At 38.5% G+C, this 14,551-nt stretch overlaps 1 protein-coding gene across 3 annotated transcripts in view; it reads left to right on the top strand.

The window, feature by feature from the left end:
* Nucleotides 1-13,185, top strand: part of DGLUCY (D-glutamate cyclase) — a 126,515-nt gene extending 113,330 nt beyond the window's left edge. For all 3 annotated transcript variants that reach the window (XM_074289724.1, XM_074289725.1, XM_074289726.1), the window contains one exon: nucleotides 12,508-13,185. In XM_074289724.1, coding sequence (XP_074145825.1) covers nucleotides 12,508-12,651 — 144 coding nt within the window. In that variant the 3' untranslated portion in view covers nucleotides 12,652-13,185. The remainder of the gene's footprint in view (nucleotides 1-12,507) is intronic.
* The last annotated feature ends 1,366 nt before the right edge of the window (nucleotides 13,186-14,551 follow it).

Below are 14,551 nucleotides of genomic sequence, written 5' to 3'. Positions count from 1 at the left end.
CCAAATTTAGTGTAATCTTGCCACTCCACTTCAAACTTCCTGGCTGTGGGGAGTTGGGGTGGGGAAGTGTTTGGGGTTTTCTTGCATATGATTTCTGACTCACAGAAGAAAGAATTAATCAGAGCAAGGAAATACCCTAGTCTGATTTAAACCAGTCAAGGCCGGAAATTCACCATTATGGTTTTCCATCCGGGCCCCTAGCTCCCTGCTTTTCTCTCTGTGCAGAAATGGGTTTCCCCTTCTGTTTTGGGAAATTATGTGTTATTGTTCATGAATGTTTTCAGATTTTTTTGATATTATCTAGCTAAAGTGATTAGGCACCCCTGGGAAGAGGTGAAGAGGAGGAAAATCTGGGGAAATTGGTGGAACTGATCACTTGAGCCAAGAAAAGCTAGACCAGTCATTGGACATAAGGAATGTCAATCAATCACCTCTGTTCTGTAAATAAACTGAGAACTGGAGGTCAAGAGGGGGAAAAAAGAACTTTGTAGGTATGTCAGAAGGGAGCTTGATCTTTAAAAGAAGAAGCAATCAAGCTTCTGATTTTATAGTAGGGGGCCGATAATAACTAGGGAAGTGTGTTGCCTACTAAGAGATCACAAATAAGACTTTGTTGTTGTTCTTGAGTCATTTTAGTCGAGTCCAACTCTTTGGGACTCCATTTTGAGGTTTTCTTGGCAAAAATACTGAAATGGTTTTCCATTTCCTTCTCCAGTCCATTTTACAGATAGAATTGAATCAAATGGGGTTAAGTAACTTGCTCAGGTCACTAAATGTCTGAGGTCAGATTTGATGAGTCTTCCTAAGTCTAGTCCCAAATCCCCAAATGAGATTTAGCTGAAATAAAACAAAAAACACTGAGCTTTACTAAAGTATATAATAGGCTTAGGTTCTGGTTAAGGTCAGAAGAACAGAGAGAAGTCAACAATTCTAGTCAACAAACATTTATTAAGCACCTCTCATGGGCCAGGTTATGTGCTAAACACTGGTTGTTCTTTGTTCTCAGAGGACCAAAATGGCATCCCTATGTTGGAGTGAAGGTTTAGTATGTCTGACTATTCAGACCAATCCAAGCTGAGAAGGTTCTACCACAGGGGGACGAATAGCATGTGTGAACAATTGAAGGGAAGTTGTCTACATCTGCATATGCCTCATTTCTTTTGAGCCACCACAATTCTGTTTTACGCATCCAGCACACGGCTCTTTCTTTGATGCTGGTTTGCCATGTTGGGCAGCCCTGTGCCAGCGTCTCCCATGGCTCACAGCTGATTCCAAAGCTACTGGACACTGGCCTCTCTCAAGCTAAACTGCAGAGCATTCAAAGTCTACTGCAGAGAGCACAACTCTGGCGAGCTGGCCACATTATTCAAATGCCAAATGTACATTTGCCTAAAAGACTATTTTTACCAAAAACTGGTACAAGATACAAGAGAGACAAAAATATCTATTGGGAAGATGACATGCAAAAATCCATATACAAACAGGATATATATACTAAGACTTAAATGAAACTTAAATGAAAAGGTAAGTCAGGGAAGCCAAGAGAAAGAGATGAAGAGAGAGTTCAAGTATGGAGGAAAATCACTGAAACTATAGATTTGAGAGCTCATGTTTTGGGTAAATAATAGCAAAAAGGCCAGTATCACTGGATCACGGAGGGGAGTAAAATATAAGGCAAATCAATTCAACAAGTATGTATTAAGTGACTACTAAGTATGGAACACTATGCTAAACATTTGAGGAGAAATAGCTTAATTAAGAAATGATTATGTCCAATGATTCTTGAATTTATAGTCTGGGAGGGGGATAAAACATCAACACAGGTTACTATAGTAAAAAATATTATGTAATAAATGCATTGATGAGGTGAATATTCTAGGTACAAGAGATATGATTGTTATTGACCAAGTCAATTTTGTTTTTTTAAAGCCTCAGGGAAGAATTGGACCAGTTTGAAATTTCCCATTTATAAGTAAAAACTCTCTGGGAGTCAGATAAAAAATTCTTTTCTACCCCAAAGACCATGGATCCTACAGAGAGAAAAGGCAGTGCAGCCCTGGACCAGAGGATCATTTAGTTAACATGTATATATTCCTATTTATTTTGTTTTGTTTCCTTCCTTTGGAAAGTAAGGGCAGGGTCTTTCATTTATTTATGTTGGCCTTTCTTTTTATCCCTGTGCATTTAACACAGTGCCTGGAACATAGTAGGTTCTTTAAAAATGCTTGTGGGATGACTGCTAGTTAATAGAGATGCTGACTTGGGGAACCAAAAAGAGATCTCAAAGCAGCTCCTAGGAGAAATTGAGTGTCCCTTCCTGACCTGGCATCAATGCCCACACAGGTCTACTTAAGGCTAGGAGATGGGGTTTCCTGTAAATGACTGAAGATGAAGGAACGAAAGCAGAGTGCTGTTAGGAGGCTTCCCTATTATGCCAGACCTTGCTCTTTGGTCAGTGATTAAGGCTAGTGTCAGGAAACTGCCCTCTGTGACCTTGATCATTTCTTTAGTGGACACTTAAGTATCCACCAAAGCCTGACACAGAGGATTCAATGTTGAGGAATTTCTAATGACAATTAGATCGGCTCTGGTTTGCTCTCATCCAAAAAGTTTCTCCAGAAGTTTTTGAATCAGTCTTGCTTTTAAGCTCTTTCTTAGAAGTATTTAGTCCTCTTTACAAACAATCTAATAAATGTTTGAACATGAAACAAATTTATCATAAAGGATATAAAAAAGTAATGGGTTTTATGCCCAAGTCCTATTAGCAACAGAACAGGTATTTTTTTCTCTACCCCTCCACCAACTCAACAAAAACAAATTATAACCAATAGAAGAAATCTTAGCACTGGAAACTTAAGGGAAGGCAGCAAATGTATCCCAATTCATTTCCTTGGTCCTTCCAAAACTTTGGTTTGATCCCTCATTTCCTTTGGTATCCACATGATCAGTCTCTGTCTCAGCACCCAGTCCTGCAGCACTTGCACAACTATTGCCTGTGTGACCTTGGGCAAATTAATTATCAAATGAGATAACATAAATAAAACTCTGCAAACCTTAACGAATTATAAATACAAATGCTATTTTTATTATCCTTTCAGATATCACTCTCTTCAGCTATAAAATGAAGGCCTTCTCCCCTTTTCCCTTAAGTCCCTAATAATATTCTTTCATATTTCAGTCCAAATCTTTGACTTTACTGGTGTCACCTCTCCATCTGAACCTTAATAGGTTGTACTATGCCTAAAAAAGCTAATTACTCAGGCCAAGCTTCTGGTCTCCAAAATTAACTGTCAGTGACCCCACTAGATGGCATAAACTAGCCTTTAGAAGCAGTTCAAATCTGTCCTCAAACAGCTGACATTTCCTAGCTAGGTAACTCTGGACAAGTCACTCTAATTGTCTCACCTAATAAATGAATAAGTAATTAGCTGTCAGAGTCATTGAATATTGGTGCTGGCTACATCTAATTCAACTCTTTCACTTTTATAGAGTGAAATGAGGCCCAAATGCGTCGTGTCAGAGGACCATAGGGCATTATTATTGTTGTTAATAATTGTGTTTGATTCTTGACCCCATTTGGAGTTTTTTTTTGGCAAAGATACTGGGATAATTTTCCATGTTCTTCTCCCGCTCGTTTTCCAGATAAGGAAACTGAGGTAATCAGGGTGAAGTGACTTCTCCAGTGTCGAGGCTATATTTGAAGTCAGGTCCTTCTGCCTCCAGGCCCATCACTCTATCCATCATGCTACCTACTGCCAAAAAGTAACAGATTCAAAACTACATCTTTTTCCTGCATCATGTTTTTTTTTTCCCTGAGGCTGGGGTTAAGTGACTTGCCCAGGGTCACACAGCTAGGAAGTGTTACATGTCTGAGGTCAGATTTGAACTCGGGTCCTCCTGACTTCAGGGCTGGTGCTCGATCCACTGCCCCACCTAGGTGCCCCATCATACTTTATTCTCAAATTACAAACACACAATGTGTTTTCAGATGTGTACTTGTAAAAATTCCTCATTTGAAAGGTTCTTTTTAAAAGTGATCCATAGTTTGTGAAATCAAACATGAATTAAGAAAAAAAAAATCAGGGACGAGGGTACAGTAAATAAGAGTATCTGGGCTGGAGTCAGGAAAATCTGAGTTCAAATCCAACCTCAGATATTTGCTAGCTGTGTGATCCTACACTTAACTCTGTAAAATGAGCTGGAGAAAGAAATGGCAAAGTACTCTAGTATCTTTGCCAAAAAAAAAAAAAATCCCTAAATGGAATCATGAAGAATCTGAAACAATTAAAAGACAAACAAAAAAGTCCTTCTTGTGTTATTGACCTATGAGGGTAAGAAAGAATTTGTTGCTCTCTGTTGGGATAGAATAGGACCAAGGGGATTGGGAGTTATCATCTAGTCTCTAGCAGCCACATCAAAGGAGCGGAAACTAAGCAGATTGATTCCAGAGCCTGGAAACTTCTACTCAAGCAGAAGCCAAGAGAAGATTGGATCCCTTCCTGCTTGAGCTATACCCTTGCACATTGGTAATGAATACAACATGGGAGTTCGCATGGTGCAAACCATGTAGAATGAGTGCTGGCTGGAGAGATTTACATGAGCTGATGCTGAGTAAAGTGAGTAGAACCAAGAGAACATTGTATACAGTAATAGCAAGATTACACAGTAATCAATTCTAATAGACATGGCTCTTTTAAAAAATGAGGTTATTCAAGACAATTCCCATAGACTCATGCTGCTGAAACCCATCTACATCCAGAGAGGGGATTGTGAGGATTAAGGGTGGATCACAAAATAGTATTTTCACTTTTTTATTGTTTTTTTTTTTTGCTTGCATTTTGTTTTCTTTTTCATTTTCTTTCTCTTTTTTGATCTTATTTTTCTTATACAAAATAATAAATGTAGAAATAGGTATGGCAGGGGCAGGGTACAATGGATAGAACACCAACCCTGAAGTCAGGAGGACCTGACTTTAAATTTGGTCTCAGACACTCAGATAGCATCCTAGCTGTGTGAGCCTCAGAAAAGAAGAAAGGAAGAAAGGAAGAAAGAAAGAAAGAAAGAAAGAAAGAAAGAAAGAAAGAAAGAAAGAAAGAAAGAAAGAAAGAAAGAAAGAAAGAAAGAAAGAAAGAAAGAAAGAAAGAAAGAAAGAAAGAAAGAAAGAAAGAAAGGAAGGAAGGAAGGAAGGAAGAAAGAAAGAAAGGAAGGAAGGAAGGAAGGAAGGAAGGAAGGAAGGAAGGAAGGAAGGAAGGAAGGAAGGAAGGAGGGAGGGAGGGAGGGAGGGAGGGAGGGAGGGAGGGAGGGAGGGAGGGAGGGAGGGAGGAAGGAAGGAAGGAAGGAAGGAAGGAAGGAAGGAAGGAAGGAAGGAAGGAAGGAAGGAAGGAAGGAAGGAAGGAAGGAGGAAGCAAGGAAGGAGGGAGGGAGGGAAGGAAGGAAGGAAGGAAGGAAGGAAGGAAGGAAGAAAGAAAGAGGTATAGCAAAATTGCACTTGTTTATCATACATTTGATTATTTACTGTCTAGGGGAGGAGGTAGGGGGAAGGAAGGGAGAAAAACTTGGAATACAAGATTTTGCAAAGGTGAATGTTGAAAACTATCTTTGCATGTATTTTTAAAATAAAAAACTATTATTATAAAAATGGAATGAGTGCTAGGCTTAGAGTGAAAAGACCTGGCTTTGACTCTCTGCCCTGTCACCAAGGGGATGAGCTCAATGGTCTCTGCCTTTGCAGCCCTACAATTGGGCATCTACAGGGTGACTCTGGCACTGCTCTCCGGACTATTATCGATCTTCCTCTGGCTCTCCACTGCCCACCCCACAAAGTACAAACTATTTCTCTGTCTGGCTCTCACCTACCATTCTAGAGCCTCGTCTCCTCTTTTTGACTTTACACACACTACACGGCTGTTCATTCTCCCCCATCCTTCGCAGCCTGTTGGACTTGTTTGTCAGTGGATTTCAGAGCAGACAATGACATCCCAGGGTGAGGTCCTGACTCGCATCTGCCTTAGAAATCAGTCAGGCACAAGCTCATCTGACTCCTCTTCCTGAATCATCCAAGTCCAGGAGCAAGACAAAAGTCAAGGTGACAGGGGATGGCCATCTCTAGTGTCTGACTAAGCTCTAAGCACTCAGCCACCTTCACAGCCACTGGAACAAATTGTTCTCGGCTGTCCATTCTAACTCACCACCAGATCTGAGACCTGCTCGTTGCCCACAGCTTGGTTTAGGGACCTGAGAGGGTATCTGATCTAACTTCTATCTAAACAGAAATTTCTTTTATAACATTTCTGACAAGAGAATACTTAGTCTCCAACTTGAGAACCTTCTGGAAAAAAGTGGGATCTGGGGACAGATAACCCAGGAACTCCTGAGTGACCCCCTTCTCCCACTTATGGAGAGTGCTAACAAATTTCCCCTTATATTGAATTTGAATTTGTCCCTTTGAAATTTCATTTCCAGTGTTGATTTTTTTTTCTCCCTCAGTTAATTCCCACATTTGTCCTTAGGCTTACCCTCTTAATGAAGTTCTTTCTTTTGTTTTTATAAAAGATTTTTTATTTTCAAAACATATGCATTGATAATTTTCAACATTCGCTCTTGCAAAACCTTGTGTTCCAAATGTTTTTCTCCACCCCTTCCCCCAACTCCATTCCCTAAATGGCAAGTAATCCAATATATGTTAAACACATGAAATTCTTTTATACATATAATCACAATTATGCTGCACAAGAAAAATCAGACCAAAAAGGAAAAATGAGAAAGAAAACAAAATGCAAACAAACAGCAAGAAAAAGTGAGAAAGTTACGTTATGATCCACACTCAGTTCCCACGGTCCTCTCTCTGAGTACAGATGGCTCTCATCATCCCAAGATCATTGAAACTGGCCTGAATCATCTCATTGTTGAAGAGAGCCACGCCTATCAGAAATGATCATCATGTAATCTTACTATTTCTATGTACAATGTTCTCCTGGTTCTACTCACTTCACTCAGCAAATGATATTCTTTCTCGAAAATGAAGATACTGGGGGCAGCTCGGTAGTAGAGTGAATAAGTACCAGCCCTAAAGTCAGGAGGACCCGAGTTCAAATCTGCTCTCAAACACTTAACACTTCCTAGCTATGGGAACCTGGGCAAGTCACTATCCCAATTGCCTCAGAAAAAAAAAAAAATGAAGATACTTATTTTTGCTCCCACTCTATGCCCTGTTTCACACCTTCCCTGATTCCTGAGTATTGTCCATGGGTGAAGTCCATGGTGTGTGGGAGGGGGAGATAGTTTGCCTACTGAACTCCGGAGCGGAGGTCTCTTACTCACCATCCACCTCCCATCTGCATCACACCCCCAAACCTTGCAGGCTATTCCTGGTCTCTGAGAGAGTCACTGCAAAGGAATGGGTGGGGGTGAGGGAGAAGATTTGTTACAAGTTGTGGAGGGAGAAAAAGGCTATTTGGAAGCCTAACTTTCTGTAAACAACCTGGAACATTTCATGAACTTCCCTAATCTCAACCCATTAGTTTAAAAAAAAACAAACCGGGAAGGACGGCAAGATTCTGTTTATAACATTGATGAAGGGCCTTCCCTTCCTGTCCTGCCCCCTCCCCACCAGTTGCAGCTGAGGGGTGTACTTTGGCCAGACTCCCAGCCAACATTTGCTGACTGCATCCCCACCTGGCACATTCTGGGAGAGACAATTCCGCTATGTGGGAATAAGACTATCTAGATAAAAAGTATATTTACAGGAAGACTGTATGCTCCCAAATAGAGCCACCTCACCCCAACTCCCCAGCCCAGCCATCACTTTGATCAGTATCTCTACCAAGACTGAACTAGTCCCAGCCGTGAGACCTCAGTAAAGTCGATTCCCCCCCCACCCCCCATGCCTCAGTTTCTATGAAGAGACTTGGGTGTGTTCTCCGTTAGCAAGCATTTACTGAACACCGCCCTGGGCCAAGTACTGAGCTAAACACTGGAGATAGGAAGGTAAAAGGCAGTCCCTGTCCCCAGAGAGTCCGCTACCTAACGAGACCACAAGCCACAGAGAGGAGCCTAGGAAAGGCTTCCTGAGTGACCCCCTAAGCTTATTTCCACCTCTAACTCTCCACGTTGTAAAAGTCTGTTCGGCTTTAATATTGTATGTTCTAATGCTCCATGTTCTGAGGTCCCTTCCATGTTTCACTGAGAGGCAGCTGCTGAGAAAACTAGATTTTAAGTTAGGAGACTTGTGTTCAAATCCCATCTCTTCTATTTAATTCCTGGGTAATTTTAAGTAATGAGCTTCACTCTTTGGTCTCAGTTTTCTCATCTATGAAACACAGGAGTCAGACAATCTCTGTGTTACCTTATATGATCCCTAAATTATCTGAACCTGTGATCTTAGAAATAATTTGCATGCATATTTATGGTGAATCATTAAGCTACCAATTGTTCCTTGAGAACTCCATGGCACATCACAAGGTATTTCAGGGCCATGTCGGATGTGTCCCACAAAGGAAGGCAAAGAATTGGTAAGGAATTTGCTCTGTTGTTACAAAAGTGTTTTCTAATTAAAAAAAAAAAAATGTGACGCAATTGAAAATAAAGGATAGAAATTAAAACAATGAACAGGAAACAGATTCTAGGCAAGTCCCCAATTGTGGGAAGGAGCTGAGATGGCCAGGGTACCACATCCTTTGAAAGTTTCACAGAAACAATAATAGAAACTCATCACGGACCTTCTTGAGCCAAGTTTCTCGAGCTTTGGTCACGAAAAACTAATGAAAAGCCAGAGGGTTAGTTGGCTGTGAGTTGGAGACAATTTAGCAAATAATTGTCTTCTGAGTTCAGTGTACTATAGGACACTGTTGTTTTCAGCCATCTTTGTCATGATTGATTCTTTGTGACCCCATTTGGAGTATTCTTGGCTAAGCCACTGGAGCGTTTGCCATTTCTTTCTTCAGCTCATCCTATAGATGAGCAAACTGAGGCAAATAGAGTTATGTGACTTGTCCAGGGTCAGTCAGTGTCTGGGGACAGATCTGAATTCAGGAAGATGGATCATTCTGATTCCAGACCAGGCACTCTCTCTACTCTAGGGATAAACAAGTTTAGACAAGACTCATGGAATATATAATCTGGGAGGGGAAAAGTCACTTCCATTGGCAACTAAAAAAGAAAATAATATATGATTATTATCTTAGAGAGGTGCAAAACAGCGTGCTATATAGGAAAAGACTTGAGGGATGATGGTTTTCATGGAAGGCTTCCTGAAGATCATTTTAGAATTTTATTCTACAGATTTGTATTTTACAGATGAGAAAACTAAGGCTCAATGTCACATAGAAAATAAGCATCAGAGGCAAGATTTGAACTTATTAGAGACCCAGTTTTCTTTGAATTCTAAAGAGTAAGAAGGAAAACATACCTCCTACTTTATCAGAAAATGCTAAAGTATATAACAAAATGTAAGAGATCTGAGAATATGTCATATATGTGGAACAACTTGGGCAAAAGTGCAGAGGTCAGAAATTACAGGAGATCGAGTAGTTCAGATTAGCTAGACTATAGCAAACATCAGAGGAGATAGGTAGGATAATAAGATCTAATAGGGGTGCTGCATTGAAAATTAGTTTGAGAGCCTGGACACCAGGTTTGAGTCCTGATTATGCTTTTTACTAATTATGTGATCAAAAATAAGTCATTTTAATTCTCTGATCTGGTTATCTCATCCACCAAGTGAACCAAGTGAACAATTATTTCTCTTTTTTAAATAGCATTTTATTTTTCCAAATACACACAAAGATAGTTTTCAACATTCATTTTTTCCCTCTCTCCCTTCTTTCCCCTTCCCCAAGACAGCAAGCAATTAGATATAGGTTAAATATGTATAATTCTTTTAAACATTTCCATATTTATCATGCTGCTCAAGAAAAATCAGACCAAAAGGGGGAAAAAAAGCAAACACCAACAAAAAGATGAAAACACTATGCTTTGTCCATATTCAATCTCCATAGTTCTCTCTCTGGATACAGATGGCTCTCTCCATGACAAGTTTATTGGCTTTGACCTACATCACCTCATTGTTAAAAAGAGCCAAGTCTATCAGAGTTGTTCATCATTTTATCTTGCTGTTGCTGTGTACAATGTTCTCTTGGTTCTGTTCATTTCACGCAGCATCAGTTATGTAAGTCTCTCCAGGCTTTTCTGAAATCAGCCAGCTCATTATTTGAACAAATTATTTCCTAGACTTGATGAAGGCATTTTGTAAACTTTTAAATGTTTTATACAAGCTTCCCATGCCACCTTCTATCCTACCATAAGACCCTGGATTTAGGGGCTGGTCAGGATTGTGAAGCCATCTAGTCCACCTCCTCATTTAAAAATGAAGAACTGAAAAAACAAAAAACAAAAACAAAGAAATTAGGGCCAGAGAGGGTAAAGGTCCAGAGTCATTCATCTGCAAGTGGTAGAACTGGGATTTGAATCTACAACTTTTTTAGTATAAGACTCCTCCTACTTGAGTGAAAAAATGAAGGCTTCTCTTAAATGAGAGAAAGTGAAGCAAAAAGAACCAGGAGAATAATTTTCATGACAGCCACAATCATGGAAAGGACATTAACACTGAAAAACTTCTGAACTCTCATCAAGATGGTTACCAAAGTAATCATGACTTCAGAAGATAGATGATAATAAAACATACCTCCTACTTTATCAGAAAATGCTACAGTATATAACAAAATGAAATATATATTTTCAGACATGATCAATACATTGATTAATTTTGCTCAACTGTATTTATAAATATACATAAATTTAAGCATATATATATCAATGATTAACTATTATTACATTATAATAATATTATTCTATTATGACACTGTGGTTAAAAACAGAGAATCAAAAAACTTTAAAAAAAAGAAAATAGAGGTCATCTATCACAAGCTCCCTCTTCTCCCCTTTTTTATATCTCAGAATCCCTTAACATTATCCTTCATTCCCTCCTTTTTTTAATCTAGTCTTTGATTAATATGTGATTCTTCTTAACAAGGGAGCATCTCTGTGGGTACCTTTGTTCCTATACCATTCTTTCTTGTGTCCTGTCCTCATAATTACCTTCATTTTCTTCACCTTTCATTTACTTCTCAACCTCCTCCTCTTGTCTTCCAAACTCATTACTGAACTGAAACTGCTCTCTCCTAAGTTACCAGTGAGCTCTTAATTGCCAGAATTTTATTTTAGTTCCTCATCCTTCTTGACCCCTCTGAAAAATCTGATGCCATTGATGATTACCCTTTTGTCCTGAATACTCTCTCTTCCCTGGGTTTTCATTACTCTCATGATTTTTCCCCTCCCCCGCAATTTCTTTTGTTGGCTCATTATCTGTGTTCTACCCTCCCCAGCCATGGGTGTTCCCCAAGACTCTGTCCTGGCTGGGCTTTCTCTCTTTACCACCTCCGGTTCAGTGATCTTATTAGTTCTCATCTCTATGCAGTTGAATATTGGATCTACACATCCAGCTCCATTCTTTGTCCTGCATCACATATTCCTAACTGCAATGTCCTAAACACATCTCAAACTCATCATGCCCAAAACAGAACTAACCATCTGTCCTCTCAGAACCATTCTAACTTACTTATTTTCTGCCATAACCCTAGCAATAACGTCCAACTTTGCATTTTCCCTTAGTCCCCATATCCATTAACTTGTCAAACCTTATAATTTTTCCCATCATAACCACTTTCCCAATTGTCATTTCTTCTCTATTCATACAATCACCAACTTTGTTCAGTCTATCATCATCCCTCACCCAGATTCTTCTTTTGGCATAGTTCCAAATTGTTTTCCCGAATGGTTAGACCAATTAAAAATTCATCATTAGTATATCAGTGTGCTCCTCTCCCCTCAGACCCCACAATATTGGCCGTCTTTTATCATCTTTGCCAACTTGCTGCTTATGAGATGAAACCTCAGAATTGTTTGCAGTTGCATTTATTTTATTATCAATGAGTTTATTCATGTGTTGTTAACAGTTTTCAATTCTTATTTTGAGAACTGTGTTCATATTCTTTAACCAATTATCTTTTGTGGAATCTCAGAAATATATATATATATATATATATGTGTGTGTGTGTGTGTGTGTGTGTGTGTGTATATATACACATATGTGCACATAAATAAAATGTATACTTATATTTATATTTGCATAAATCTTGGATATCATACACTTTTCAGAGATATTTAATACAAAAGTTATTTTCCTAATCATTGCATTGATTTTGTTCATGCAAAAGCATTTCAATTATTTTTTGACTTAATTGACAGTTATTAGTTGTCTGAACTTATATGAATAATTTAATTTCTCTGAACTTAATATTCTTCATCTGTAAAATGAGGATAACATTTGTACTACCAACTTCATAAGATTGTAATAAAGAAAAATTCTGCTAAGTTTTAAAATACTATGTAAATATGGCTCATTATCAAATTATTGTTTAAAAATTTTTCTCTACCCTCCATTTTTTCCAGGAAGAAAAGATGATGAAAATCCTGGTACAACACCAAGTCCGGAGTGGAGTAACTGGCAATGTGGGAATGGAAGTGGATGGTCTGCCCTTCCATGGCACTCATGCTGAAATGATCCAACAGCTGATTGATGTTACCACCATGTAATACACACACACATTTTCTATAAGCTCTATTGTTCTTTCTAGTTCTCCACTTTCCCCTACATATATACATATATACCCTACCCTGGGATGGATTTTTGTGCCAAGTCAGGAGAAGTGGGAGATTGTAAGAGAGCCTGAAAAGGAATCCAACATATAGAGATGAATGGATGCAATTTCAAAGGTAACTAAAAAGGATTGGAAAGGAGGCAATCACCTTCCATTTGTCTGGGAAGTCACGAAGATAAGAGGAAATCCTTTCTACACTAGCTTTGAAAATTTACTAGTGGAAGGAAAAGAAAGGCACAAATCATGCATGATAGCACCTTGTGACTTAGTAATGATGAAAGTGGAGTTTTTGATTTTGACCTAAAGAACCAAGAATTAAATCTGTATCACTCAGTGACCATGTCACGATTTCTCTGAGCCTGTTTTTCTTCACCAACAAAATGAGGAGGTTAGACTGGATAACTTCTAAAAGCTCTTCTGATCTAAATCTTTGATCCTTTGACCAAATAAAACTTTTCCAGGGAATCAATCATTTTTACATTGATTTTTTATAAATATGTCGAACTACTTTTTATCCTTTAAAAATTAATATTCTTTAATGAAATAACAGAATTTAGTTACTATTAATTAATCAACAAACATTTATAAAGTACTTTTACCATATTCCAAGTACTATGTTAGGTACTGGGTATACAACGACAAAAATGATACAGTCCCTGTTTTCAAGAAGCTTACATTCTATTGAGGAAGACAGCATTGCAATTCTAAGAATATGCAAAATTTGGTAAGTAGGGAGGAAAAACACCTGTATCCACAGGTCATGTGGGAGGTAAGCATTTGAACTAAATTTAGAAGGAAACTTTCTGAGATGTAGAGGTGAGAAGGGAATGCATTCCAGAAAAGTTCTGCAATTTTTATCCTTTAGCCATTATATGCTTCATCACAATTATGATAATGGCTTTTCTGAGGACATCAATGAAATGGTCCTAAAATTGGCATAATACTACTATGATTATTTTAGAAGTGAAAAGTTCATTTTATTAGCACAAGTGCTAGTAAAATACACAAGGTGACCCAAATTCTTTCATATGTACTAAGATAATATGTGGCCCTGAGAGAGTAAAACCATATGGACCCACTGCCCAGCCAAATGAGACATTTCCTTATACTAGTTTTTGACATGACTTTGGTTTATAGGAAAAACCAAAATGATTTCTAAAGACGTAGCCATTCATTTTAGCCCCCATCTCCATCCCAGCTTTATGGGACCCTCCATGCTAATGACCAGATGAACAGCATTTCCTTTCGCCCAGTCTCTTGTTGGAGGTACATGAGCAATGAACACACTAAACCAAGCAGCCAAGTAAGGAAGAATGAAAGCAGTTAAGGATATAGATAACCCCTAAGATAGATACATGAGAATTTCTAATTTGTACTAATGTTATCTTCCTCCCCTTCCAAAACTTCTCTATTACTATTGACCACCTTCCTTGCAGATTTCCAGGCTCATAATCTAGATGTCTAGATCTCACTGTCTGTCACTTCCCCATATTGAATTCATTGCCATTCATTCATGGCTGTTGATTTCACCTTTGATGAAAACCTATTACTTCTAAGAGCAAATTTAAAATCTTCTCTTTGACATTTAAAGCCTTTCAAAATCTGGTCTCAACCCACTCTTCCTGTTTTATCATAAATGATTCACCTTCCTGTATTGTACAAGTCAACCAAATAGCCTTTATTGCTTTTCTTTCCATTCATTTTACAAAAACACAAATAATTTAAATATGAATATGAAATTAAGCCACAATACCACCCATGAATTAGAATTCCATAAAGAAAGAGGAATAAATTCATACTGAGAACTTTCTGTGAAATGAAATCTAAGATAATTG

The sequence above is a fragment of the Sminthopsis crassicaudata genome, chromosome 2, assembly GCF_048593235.1.
Source record: "Sminthopsis crassicaudata isolate SCR6 chromosome 2, ASM4859323v1, whole genome shotgun sequence".
NCBI lineage: Eukaryota > Metazoa > Chordata > Mammalia > Dasyuromorphia > Dasyuridae > Sminthopsis > Sminthopsis crassicaudata.
This window is presented reverse-complemented; position numbering and strand designations above follow the sequence as displayed.